This window comes from Haliaeetus leucocephalus, unplaced genomic scaffold (assembly GCF_000737465.1).
Source record: "Haliaeetus leucocephalus isolate CR32 unplaced genomic scaffold, Haliaeetus_leucocephalus-4.0 Scaffold636, whole genome shotgun sequence".
Taxonomy (NCBI): domain Eukaryota; kingdom Metazoa; phylum Chordata; class Aves; order Accipitriformes; family Accipitridae; genus Haliaeetus; species Haliaeetus leucocephalus.
In genome coordinates, this window is record NW_010973072.1 from 5,188,237 (window position 1) to 5,201,595 (window position 13,359).

The 13,359-nt window shown below is 35.3% G+C and overlaps 1 protein-coding gene across 1 annotated transcript in view; it reads left to right on the forward strand.

The window, feature by feature from the left end:
* The window catches only part of PARN (poly(A)-specific ribonuclease), a 61,996-nt gene that overhangs the window by 21,553 nt on the left and 27,084 nt on the right, over window positions 1–13,359 (forward strand). The window contains exons 18-19 of the mRNA XM_010578473.1: window positions 4,088–4,143; window positions 6,919–7,005. Coding sequence (XP_010576775.1) covers window positions 4,088–4,143; window positions 6,919–7,005 — 143 coding nt within the window. The remainder of the gene's footprint in view (window positions 1–4,087; window positions 4,144–6,918; window positions 7,006–13,359) is intronic.

Here is a 13,359-nt window from a genome sequence, read left to right on the forward strand (position 1 = left end):
AACCTTCAAAGGAAAGTAATACTTTTTTTCAGTAGCTATTTTGACCTCTTTTGTTATGTCAGCAAAGTTGGGGAACTTCCTGGCTTGCTGTTCAAGAGTGGTGGCAAGCAGATAGGTTAATGTTCATACAGGTTAATGATGAACATAGGTAAAATCTTTAGTTTCAACTTCTTGTAAGAGTGGAACTGATTAAAAACAGACTTTACCTTAGGGTTGTTTGGCTCTTAGGCATAATGCAGTTAAGTTGTATGATAAACAACTCAAGAAGCCAAGAATTCCAGAGATGCGTTTCTGTAATCTTTATGCTTCATTATATATACAACATGTTTGAAAAATCATGTTCATGTGAACAATCTGCTGTGAGTAATCCCTGGTGAACACTTAGGAGTTGAGATTATGGGACTTTTTACATTGTAATATCTAAACTCTTACGTGTATAATTTGAATGCTATATTGTGTTACATACTTCGGAGTTGATTTGAAATTTTTTGACCTGTTTTGTTTAGAGCAACATGTCTTCTTCCGTATCTCCCTGCCCCCATCCGCAAGCCCCTCCCAAACTTTTAATGACAACTATATTTCAGATCTCTTTGGGTTGTTTGAATGTTGTTCTTTTCTTTTGATGTAGCTGGAGGCAGGGGGTGAAAGAGGTGTAGAGAAATGAAAACACAATGTTTTACTGAGCTGAATAGCATGATGGTCTGTAGAAATATAAATTATTTTAGAAATTTTCTTTTCATACAAAGGGATATCAGAAACTAAAATTTGTGCAAATAGCTTGGTTTTGTGCTATATTTGTGGAACATGTCTCATCAGGGAGCTAGGTTCTCTGGCACGTATTGCAAATCAATTTCTCCCTCTGCTTTTCTATATGAATTTAATTTTCTTTGCAAAATTAGTGCAAAGGAATGTCAATGTGCTTTTCTGCAGTTTGACTGATAGCTTTTCAGTCACAGTGTAAGAGTAAACAACTGTTCTTGTGCTTTCAGCCACATGTGGCTGTACTAGTTACTGAGTTGGGTTGGTAAACTGATCTGGGTTTAAAAAGATGCCTTTTCTTTTTTCAGCTGCATCAGCTTCTCTACACAGTTCATCACACAGCTGTGAAAACTTTCATCCTAGCTCAGTGCAGAGGAAGAATGTTACCTACTCTCAAGTAGTCTCAACTACTTATGCATTGCTGTGAAGTGGCATGATCATAGCCTTGCTCTCCTTATTTTACTTGACTTGCCACAGAAGCAATTGTCTTCTAAGTGGCTGTCTCAAAATACTTCAAAGTTCCTAGGGTATTGTTGTATACTGAGGAATAGACCTCTGTCCTCTGACCCTGTGATGTGGCTGTAGCGTCTAAACAGTGTAGGAAATAACATTTTTTAGCTTGGTCAGTATAGCTTTTAAATGGTTGTGAATTAATGTAGTGAAAAGCAATGTCATAGCTACAAGTTCACAAATCTAGCTAACTTAATATAAAGTAGGGTTCATGTTGTCATACCGAACAACCTTATTAGTTTAAATTTTCTGTAGATAGATGAGGAATCTTACAACCATAATTATGGATACTTAATTATGGATTATGCTGTAACTCAGTGTTCGTAATCCATGTGATATAAGTTTGTGCTACAAGATGCAGTTACTGCTGTAATGTACTTTTAAGTGCACTTAATAATAAAATTGGTATTTATACTGCCTCTTTAGGAGAGCGTGTGTTTGTGTGTGTATGTACTGTTTAGAGACATAGTTCTTTGACCAAACAAGTAATTGTAGGATTTGTCTTGGAGGAGGATAAAAAATGGATCTTAATTAATCTTAGGTATATGCCCTTTTTTTTTTTTTTTTTTTTTGGTGTAAGTCTGTTCTTGCTGTTGGCCACTGTATTGCTTTCTTCAATGTGATAAAACCTGAGGGAAGGCAGTTTAACTAGTATTCTCCCCAGAAATTTTTGTTGTATTTTTAGTAAACGTCATCTTTATTTTTTTGCTACCTAGGAAACTAAACTAGTTATTTGAGTACTTTAAAAACTAGCTGGTTCCAAGAATTCTATGAAAGCTTTTTCTTCAGGTAGCTCAACTTAAACCAGATCTGTAGGGGTTTTTTTTGTTTGATTTTTTTTGGTTTGTTTATTTGTTTGTTTTTTGTAACTTTTGCTATGCTGCATGGATGATGGACAACCTTCATCCAGTGAAGACTAAACTGCTTTTACTGACTAGCTGAAATACTGTGTATTTAGGCTATGCTTATCCCCTGCACTGGAGTCCAAAGAAGGCTGTGGCTCTTACTAAGAGTGACATTGACATTATTTCAGATGAAGACATGAGCACAAATCATAGGTAATAAGTGGAACTGAGCATCTTTCAACAGTCTGAAGTGAAGTCCAGCTTACTAGCAGAGCGCAGATCCCAGACTTGCAAGTTCTTTTCTGCCCAGCTAGGTGCTCTGTGATAGCGGTATGATCCCACTTGCTGTCTTCCGCCAGAGATGGAATATAGTCACCTCCCTTCTATTCCTCATTGGAAGATGTGTTCCACACTCCCTCTTTGTATTCCCCCTCCCTTTAATCTCATAAATGGTACCCTTCTGGGCTGATCACTGTGTCTCCTGTCTGTTGTTTTCTGGGTGGATGGGGGTTTTTTTTGTTTCTTTTTGAGCAATAGCACTGCATGTCTTCTCAGTATAACCCCAAATCTCTAGGATATGTCAGAGTAAGGACGTTTTTCTCTCTTTCCTTCTGGAAGCTGTGTTCTGAAGCTAGCTTTATTCTCAAGATGTCACTCCTGTCCTGTTTGTATGGGTAGCTATAATGAAGCCAAGGCTGTTAGAAGTATGGCACCTAAGGCTAAACATAAGAAGAAACTCTAGCTCCTTTGTAAAATATCTTCATTACTCAGTAGTGCTATGCTGGAATTGTTAAAAGTTTCTGAAGTTAATTGATGCTGATGTTTCTAATTTTTATTGATAAAATTCCCTTTAGGTTCTGCAGTACTCAGGGGGACACTGTGCATATTATACCATATCTTCCTTGAGACTCAGCAAGAGAAATTAGATGGGACAGTGTATCATAACTGGTGCCAGTTCTCTGAAGACCCTCTGTCATATAGCCCATTTTCTCCCCAGTGTTTTTTTTTTTCTTTCCTCTGAGTATTTATAGTAAAGACAAGTTATCAACTGCATTCCAGTAGACTTTCCAGTGGTACAAGTAACCAGAAGGACATAATATTCAAACTCTTAAAAACCAATAGTGAGCATGGTATGATACAAAAAATCTCTAGGGAATTACAGATCTGTCTGCACACTTAAAATGTTTTTATTAGCTGTTTATATCAGTTATTACTTAGTTGAATAGTGTAACTGTAATCTGATAAGCATTTTAGAAGCTTTTTGAAGTTACGGTAGAAAAGTTATTCATTTTAGCCCGCCAGTGAACACTGTATACAGCAGATGTTTTGTAACAGTAACGTGGCATCTATACCTATGATAGGATTTTAGGGTACTTACCTTATTTTGGAGGAAAATAGTTTTCAGAGCTGAATATGAGCTTTTATTGAAAGCATTTCTTGAATGTTTTGAGAAACTCTTCAGTTACATGCTAAAGGGCAAAAGATTCATCCCTGTTACCTCCACTAAAGTGCTGTGATGGCTTTTGCAGTTTTAGGGTTTTAAGATCCATTCTGTCTAAAGCATGATGCAGTGCTCAGAAAATGGGAAAGTATATGTGTATTTAGAATGACAGCTTTTGCACTATCCACTGTGTAACTGGTTCTTAACTGTGCAGAGCTGCTACTTTCTAAATGTTCATTTCCCCACTTGTTTTAATTGTTTTCAGCAGTATCAATTTGGGACTTCTTTATTCTTGTTTTGTTGAATAAGTAAAATTACTAGCATGATGCCAAGTAACTTTTTGAATCTGGATTGGTAGATAATGGATTGGACTTAATTAGAGGGTCTGTTTGTTCTAATATAGCTTAAGATATGGTTGGGGGGATTAATTCTGTCTCTTCAGAAGCAACATTTAAAAAACTGTAAAAAGGAAAGCTTATTAAAAGGTCTTTAGGCAGAAATTTGCTAATGGTGTTTTTCCGTTTTGCTTCAGGCTATTTCTTATGAGAGTAATGGACATACCATATCTCAATTTGGAAGGACCAGACTGTAAGTAGCTTATTTCATTGTAAACTTACTACCATTCTGACAAATTTCCTGGAGGAGGAAGTGTACAGATTAATTATCGTATATCGAAAGCATGGGATATCAGCCATGTTTAGGTTATTAGCCACTTATCAAATGATCTAAACGTCACCTTTTTTTTTTTTTGAATGAAATAGTTACACCATAAGTTCTTCAACTTTGACCAGAGAATCTGCGTTATAAAGGGGATTGACTAGAACAGATTAAACTATTGTAACTAAATGTAACAGAGTTTGAAGTTAACACCTTTATGGTTATTTTGGGTCATTATTCTTAGGTACCATACACCATAAAAAGTGGGATCTTAACACTTTCCCTCTCTCCCCTCACCCCAGCAGTAAAAACAGGATGCAAACTAGTGAAGAGCAAATGGTTCTGAAAATCTTCTGGCCGTTTCACGATTTGTGTGCAGCAGTACCTTTACTGAACTTAAGTCAAAACATCAGAATTCTTTTGCCACATGAGGTTATGATAACATAAATGGAAAAATATTACTTGAAATATTTTTACATTTCACATTATTTCAGGTTACAGACCTGGGGCTCTAATAAGCTGCTAATTTAATTTCATTTAAATGAAAACAGATTTTACTAATATAAAGGTCCTTAATGTTATGGGATGTTACACTATGAGGGAGAAAATGTCGGATGAGTGTTACCAGTGATGTCTTGACTTACGAAACTGTGAAGCCCTGGAGGTCAGTCTAGTCCTCAACTAGATGAAAGCTTAGTTTTTATACTGTGAAGTCAGATACACAAATGTTGTAAAAATGATACCCATCTGGAAGCAATATTGATGTGAAGATGTTTTCTACTCTATGGATCGGAAAGCTCAGACTGGAGGATGACCCTTATTAGATGCTAGTTTAATGGTAACAGAATGCAGTTCTAGAAAGATGGAAGTAACTACTGGAGAGAAAAATATATGCTCTAAGGGCATATATTTAGTTTTTAAATGCAGTTAGGTGATCAGATCACTGAGCTCTGGCTCTGCGGATCTATTGGAATGGTTGTCTAATTATGTTGCATACTTCTTTCTCCAACTGTTTGATATTGAGTGGAAGAATGGATAAATACTTTGGGTCATTGAGAGAATGCCAAAGCTACTAAGCTGTAAAGATGCTACTTCCACTTGCTAGCCAACTTACAGGATTGTTTTGATACTTTGCCAAGAAGAGCTGCCAGAAAAGAATCTGCCTCTGAAAGTCTGTCTCTCTTATCTGAAAGGCACTCCTGTAGAACAGACTGTTGCAGATGTTACAGCATAATCTGAACCAGGAAGACTTTCTAAGCTTCAAAACGGAAAGTACATCTAGGGTGGCATGTTTGACTGGCTGCTTTAGAAACTTATTTCTATTCTGAGATTTAAATGCTACTGTGTGTTGAGGAAGCTGTCTGGTTGGTTGTTGTCTGTAGGGGCATTTTTGCAGAGAATTGAAGCCATACAAAGAATAAGGTCACACTTCTGTGGTAGATGTACTTGGAGACTGTATTTAAAAAAAAAAAAAAAAAAAAAGTGAGGTGTGGCTAACTAGATGACTGTCATAAGTCTTGTGTTTGTCAGTTTATTTGTCCTGTAGTATTTCCAATGTGGTCAAGTTAAAATCTGATCATATAAAGCTGTGTGTAGTTAACCCTTGAGTTAGCTTTAACAAACCACAGCAGTAAATTATAAAGTGGAACACTCCACTTTAATGGTTCAGCCTCTGTCTAACATCAAATGTCAAATGGCAAGGGAACATCTAGCAGTGTCATGCATAAAACCATAAATCTCTGCAGATACCTGTGGAGAGGCTCAATTAATGACTTGTAAATAGTTTCATATGAAAACAGAAAATATTTCAATATCTTTGTACCTTAAAATACAGTATTCCACTTGTTTCTTTTTAAAATATGATAGGAATTCACAGGTTCTAAAAGCTCAAGTATCTAGTGAAAGGAACTTCAGTTGTTTGTACATTGTGGTGATTTCTTACGTACAAATGATCTTTACCGGGTGAGGTCAAAGGTCCATCTTGTTCAGTAGCCTGCCTCTGTTGATGACCAAACCCAGATGTGTAGCGGGAAGTATGTAAAAGTAAGGCAGATATATAGTGATAATTTCTGCTGTACTCTTACCTCGTCCAGCAGTTTGACTTGGATTCGCTCTCTCAGATTCACAAAGCTTCAAATAACTTTCAGTGTACATCAAAGACTTCTTCTGTACTTCTTCTTTAGATGTTGGCCTTTATATGCTATTTTTTTCTTGGTGCAGTTTTTAATTAAAAAAAAAAAGTCTGTCAGTGTGTATATTCTAGCTTGTACCTAATGTTACATGAAAACTGAATTGAATATTGTTTCACAGTAAGTTTTTATTGACAAAAAAATAGGAACATTGAATTATTGCTAAGAATTTTTTAAAGCTAGACCTGGAGCATGAAGAGGCTGTTGTTTTTTCCTTCTGTCCTTGAACCTGGTGCAAAGGATGCGAAGGTCTGGGTTTGTGGGCATTTCCCACTGCATGTGATGATGTTTCAATGTCTTACACAGATGAGCTAGTAGGATTTAGTATGTCTATTTCATGCATAATTGCAGGCATATTTTCATTGGTGCCTGATGTAGATTCACAGATCTTGGCCTATTTTCTTATTTAAAAAGAAAGAAAGAAAAGAAAAACCTACATGACCATATTGGATAAGTTTCTTACGATATTCTAAAAATACTAGTGTGACTCTTACTTAAATGCTTTTTTGTTTCGCAGTGCAGCCAAAACGAGATCATGTTCTTCATGTTACTTTTCCCAAAGAGTGGAAAACTAGTGACCTTTACCAGCTTTTCAGTGCCTTTGGTGAGTGATATAGTCTATCCTTCCTTCCTTCCTTCTATTCCCACCCCCCCCATCATGGCCATTAGCAAGTACCTCTGGTTTTGTTTGTTATTTTTTATATATTAACAGATGAAGATTTGCTCCTAGTATAGGTAATGATGAATTGCTTTTTGTAATTTTTGAATGATGTCCTGTGGACTTTCTTTGTAATGATGTGTTGAAAATGTCTGCCCTTATGAACTGTTCTTTAGAAATTTTTTTATGTGTTGCTTGTTGAATATTGTAGACCTTTGATCCTTTTATTTACAGCTTCTCCTGGGAGGAGGTAAGAGTTTATATAGGTGGGTAAAGGGAATGGGGATTGGTGTGAAAAGGCATATCAAGGTTTTAGGAATAAGGTTCATCCTGCAGTCTGCTTAAAGCCAGGTCCTAACTTACATGAGTTTAGGCAAGCAAGCAAGCTTGAAAATAGCCAATTTGATTTTCAAGATTGTGAACGGCATCCAAGTCAGAAGGAACAACAAAAAAAGCTATCTAATAACTGGGGACTAGTAGTCCTGTTGTTTCCCTACTAAGTATTAGTCTATAATGTAAGGACGTGGAGATTCTAATTAATTTACAGTGATCTCCTGATACCTAACTCTTGCAGCAGGAAACAATGGTTATGCTTTGCATCCCTAAATCAGACCAAGAATGATCTTTCATACAGCCTTGTGTTGGATGTTGTTTCCAAGATTTTTATTGCAGATTGGTTTCTAGTTTCTTATTCAAATAAGATCTTTTGGGCTTGCAAATAATTTGAAATTATTTTTCTGGGGCTCCCTCCCCCCCCCCCGAGAGGTAACTTCTTTCCATTTCTTAAAACATTTAATGTAAACCAAAAATTACACTCTTATTAAAATATTTTTTTGCATGATTTTCCAGAAATATTTGTTTGTAATACTTACAATATGTTATTGGAAGTAGCTTATTAAATGTTATGTATAATAGACATCTATGCATCTCTGGACCTATATAAAATTCACTCAGTTCCTTCTGACTTTGATCTGTACTGCAGCATAATGCCAGTATAATGCTGAATAGGATTTAATATTCCCGATTGGGAAATCTAGAATGTGAGAATGTAGAAAGTTACTGAGATTCTTCTGGAGTTGCTATGACAGGGGTAAGAAACAGCACAGTTTGGACATTGTTACTATAGGCTTTTAAAAACTCAGCCATATAATTTTTCTTACTTTATCAACTCCCCTTCAGTGTTGGTGTGAAACGCAAGCAGAGATCACTACCACCAGGGGTCGCACTTACACATCTCAAAATACTATTCAGTTTTGAAATTCCCATTTCTCTCACTTCTCCAGATTTCAGAGCTGAATGTTTTCATACCTGGATTTACAAACTCCTGGTATTTGGGTAGTACTTAATCTATATTTTGTTTTAGGTCTTATTGCCATGGTATCTCAAAACAAACTGCGGATTATTTCTTCCAAAATTCTAGGAGTACCCATGCTTTTTCAGTTGTAGCTAGACAGAGAGACAGTGTGGCGCAATGTGAGGTTAAGTGATTTGCCAAAAGCAAAAAAAAATATGGCAGTAACAGACATGAATTATCCCAATTTATTACACCATTAAACAAAAGTATTTTTAAATTAAGCTTTTACCTGGATTAAAAATCAATTGTTAAGTTAAATAACAACATTAATCTGACTTTATAGAAAAATTATTTTGAATTTGTTTTAGTCTAGTATGAATTGAAGCAGAGTTGTAATCTGCCATGAAGCTTCTAATGAAAGCAGTGAAACAGCTGAAGGGGCTGCAGTGTCAGACTTGGAACTGGCTTACGTTTGCTACTTTAGAAGGGGTGTTCATGATTCTGAAGTCTTTCAGTACTGCAAGCATACCAAGTGGACACCTGTTCATGCAAGATGTTTTTATAGTCTCATGGGTGAATGTAGTTTCACTGTACAAGTACTTGCAGTACTATGCAGTCTCTCAGAACACTTACTTTCTTTAAATTCTTAAATTTGTATAGTTTATTTGGTCATGCTGATGTGAAATAAGAAGGTATTAAAATAGTATTTGCTGGAATACAGCTTCTGTGTGTAGCCTTCACTTCTACTTAAATGAATATCTTTGATGGGCTTTAATTAAAACACATACTAGCACAGTATTATAAAAACTACTTCTTAAAAATTTTCCCAGTGAGTGGAGTCAAACCTATGCATTGTATTTTGTGAGAGCGTGAGTTGTCTTTAAGAGGGAGATGAACGGTGGTGTAGTTCATGGAGTCATAGTGAACTTGAAGATGCATAAATTACTTATTTTAAAATGTAACCAGTCCTTTGTGTGTTTAAATCTTGTTCTAGTAGTCCAAACTACTACACAGGCAAGTTTTAAGTGACTCTTAAGCACGTTTTTGAGACTCATTTAAAAGTTCTATGCACTATGACATCTGTTCCTGTTAACCACTCTACTGCAAACTCAGTGTTTAAGTTTTCTTAAAAAAAAAAAAAAAAAAATAGGTGGAGCTTGAAAAATGTCCTTTCAAAGGTAAACAGTCTAGTTCAAGGAAAACTTCTAATATTTTTATATATATATATATATATATAAAAAAAAAAGTGTTCTTCCGAGCTTATGTTCATATAGACATGTGAGTTTTGAGTGTTGGTTTTTTGGTTTGTGGGGCTTTTTTGGGCATGGGGCGGGGTTTTTTTTTGGTTGGTTTTTGTTGTTTCTTTTGTTTTTGTTTTTGTGGGGTTTTTGAAAGTTTAATTCTATTTTTCTCTCTGTATTTCTGGCCTTTCCACCTTTTTCTCATGCCAACATTTCCTTCAGCTGTTCTTGCTTTCTTGGCACCCTGTCTTCCTGCCAGAAAGGTGGAAGCTCTGTTAACCCTTCTCAATTATTCACCAGGAAGATGTTGTTTGTGTTCAATATATGCGTCAACCTTTGCTTGTAGAAGAAAAGCTTCAACTATTTCTATTATCTGATGCAGTCAGTGTCGAGAAACTGTTAGCAATTCTATCGTGGTGTCAATGTGGTCTTTTTTTTTTTTTTTTAAATTAAATTGTAAGAAAATGGAATATATTAATAAACTTTTTTGGTTAAATGAATGTCTGTATAGTCCAAATACCTATCCAAAGTGTTTAATTGCCACTAACAGTTCTGTAGGAAATATAAAAGGACAGAGGTAAAGTAAAACAACTTTCCTGCCTTCTAGCAATCTATAACTTAGGGACTCATGAGCTAGAGGTCACACTTGCATCTTCTCACTTGAGCCTGTCACAGCTTTCTGTAAGTCAGTCTAAAATCCTTCTTTATCCCATATATATTCTTGTCATCCACAGCACTTGGTGGCAGTTCCCTAACTGCAAATTAAGCATTGTATGAAAAATTATTTTGGTTTCAAAACTCCTGTATATTTTATTAGATGTCCCTTAGTTGTTTTATAAAGAAATAGTGAATCCCCTCTGTACATCTTTCTTTTAATTTCTGTTCTCATATCTTCCCCATAGACATATATAGGCATCTTTCTTAGAATTTTCTTTTGAAGGCTGACTCCCAGTTTACTTAGTCTCTTATACAGAAGCCTTTCCATACCTTTGGTCATTGTGGTATAAAAACTGAGGGAAGATCTGTTTGAATGACATAATCCATCAATATAATTTTATTCTGTAGATTTTAATGTTGTTTGCATGTTTGTGTTTATATATATAGAATATTAAATTTATTTATAGAAAAAAGCATGTTACTTTGCGCCTTCATTTCAGAAGCAACAGATCAGAATTTCATCTACTACTATTTGGGCAAAGATGTTTTATTTCACTTGGTAATTCTTTACTTGATGTTACCCTTTTTTTAGCAAGGGACATTGTTTGACATTGCATGTAGTAGCAAATAGACAAGGGGTCATATAGGCTAACAATGGTGTTTTTCAAAGTATTGAAGACATTTGATCTATTCTGGAAGTGTAAAGAGAGAAATCCTCTAGTTTATTTCTCTAGAGCTGGTGTTCTATTACATTGCTGTATATGGCTTATTTGGCTTAGCTGTGCAGTAAGCTGACATGCAGCTGTATTGATTGCTGAATATTGTACTTCAAGTGGAGATGCATTTGCTTTTCAGATCTTTATCACCCTTTCACCATACTTTTGAAATGCACAATATTTACCGAGTGCTTAATGATATTGCTGAATGATTTAATTTATTAATCTTGTCTCTCTTAAATTCTTATTTCTATATAATAATGAAATGTGACATAATCTGAAAAGAGTATCTTTTAAGCATGGAGAATTGCGTAAGAGCACTTGTTGCAGTTCTCTTCAGATTGCAGCTCAGTCTCCACTGTTTAATGTTTGATTTGTTCTTAAAATTATATATTTAAAATGTATAAATCTGAGTATAAAGGCAGCATGTGTTGGCAGGTATTGAAACCCTTCATTATCTAAAATACCAAAGTCATTTAGAGTGCAGCAGGCTTTCTGCAGCAATGAATAAGTTTCTGATACTGAAATGATGTGCCATCAATGGGTTGGATTTTTATTTGTTTATTTTTAATTGGTACTTAGTGAAAATATAGGCACTGAAGTCCATTTGAGTAGTAGCTGAACTCTTTCAAGAGATTTTAGTCCATCACTGATCCTCTTTGATATTTTACACTAAGGGCACAATTGCAAGATGTTCAGGTCATTTTTTTCTTTCTGATCTTTCTTTTGGTCTGTTCAGGGTAGGTATGGAATTAATTAACTATATATATATAGGAAAGAGACAGAATCTGGACAGGTCTTCCATGCTGAAGGATTACAGAAGAGTATTGTCTCGCATGTCTCAAGATTGTTTAGAAAATTTTGTAATTTGTAAAAATTTGCAAAAAGGGAGCACTTGATACACAAAGATTAATTCAGAGCAATAATTTGTCAATGCACTTGGAACAATGTTAAATTGTGCAGTAATTTCTAATATTTAAAGGAAACTTGGTGTCAGGGTACTACCAAATGCACTACAATTTTGAGTTGCAATCATATATCGGCTCAGGCTTTTCCTGTGTTGTGAAATGTTAAGTGTCCTGCCAAAAGCATATTCTCCCTACAGTAAAGACCCATACCTACAGGCAGCAAAGATCTATGTTCTTCAAAGACTGAATTATTAGAAATTGAATTTATTTGCTCTACAAAGTGTTTAAAGAAATTCTAACATTTGACTTCTCAGTGTAGGCTCTTCTTAATAGCAGCCTTAGCCCTTTAGTATAGGGAAATGTCAGAAACCATACTGAATTAATTGTGGTTTTGGCAATGATCAAAATGATTATAACTTAAAGTCCCTTAAAGTCCTAAATAGCTGGCTACTCAAATATATAGCATGCAAACTAAATCTAACTAGGCTTTTTTTTTTTATAATTAGAAAATCTGTTTATTATCTGGCTGTATTTCAGAAGAGACTTCTATAACCTCGTAACCTGTAGGCTAAATTAGATTGAAATAGATTAAACATCTGAAAATAAAATGCATTTTAAGCCATTTTGCATCATTGTTTTTAACCTTGTAACATCTGAAGGTTAAATGGTGTTGTAACATATATAACTTGATTTCCTGGTCTACCTGAAAAAAATTGCACCAATTTTCAATATCTGAATTGTACTAACAGTAGAGCACTTAGATGAGGACAGGAGATGTAAATGGATTTCAGACTATAATAAGAACTTGTGTCTGGAATGGGAATCCTTTCCTCCGCTTTTGCTCGATTATGAGCTCTTTTAGTGCTAATGTGACATTTTAAGCCGTTCACATAGAAAATGCACTAACTGATTGATTAATGGAGGAACTTATTTTCAGTTACTCTTCCATTGTAACAGCTTCCAAATGAGGTCCATGAGTTTGTGCATTTGTCCTCGTATTTACTCAAATTAAGTTTTCATTGCACATCTAGGAGATGGTGTATAGTGGGATCCAAACAAACCAGAGTTTGAAGATTTAGAGTGTCACAAGAACTGGAGTTCTCTACTTGCATGATCAATCCCCCCCACCCCCATCCCTCTACTGGAATTTCTTATCTTGGGTGTCTGTACTAGTGAGTGGTAAGTGGAGCTTGTCCATGCTGTGTCTTTAGGAAATGCTGCAGTTCTGAAGGATGGGTAGGTTTTAAAACCCAAAGAGCTGTTCTTTATTTTAGTACAGAGCTGAAATTTCCCAGAAAAAATTGCTTCAATTTTTGTTGTAGAATTGTATAGAACACATGAAAGGAAGACAAAAAAAACCCAACCCTAAGATTACTTGAATTGTTACAAGATTTGTTTAAAAAAAAAAAAAAGCTATGAAGAAGCAGAAGAATGCTCTGGGAGTGAAAAAGTTTTATTAGACTTGTCTCCTTCCTTTTGGTCCT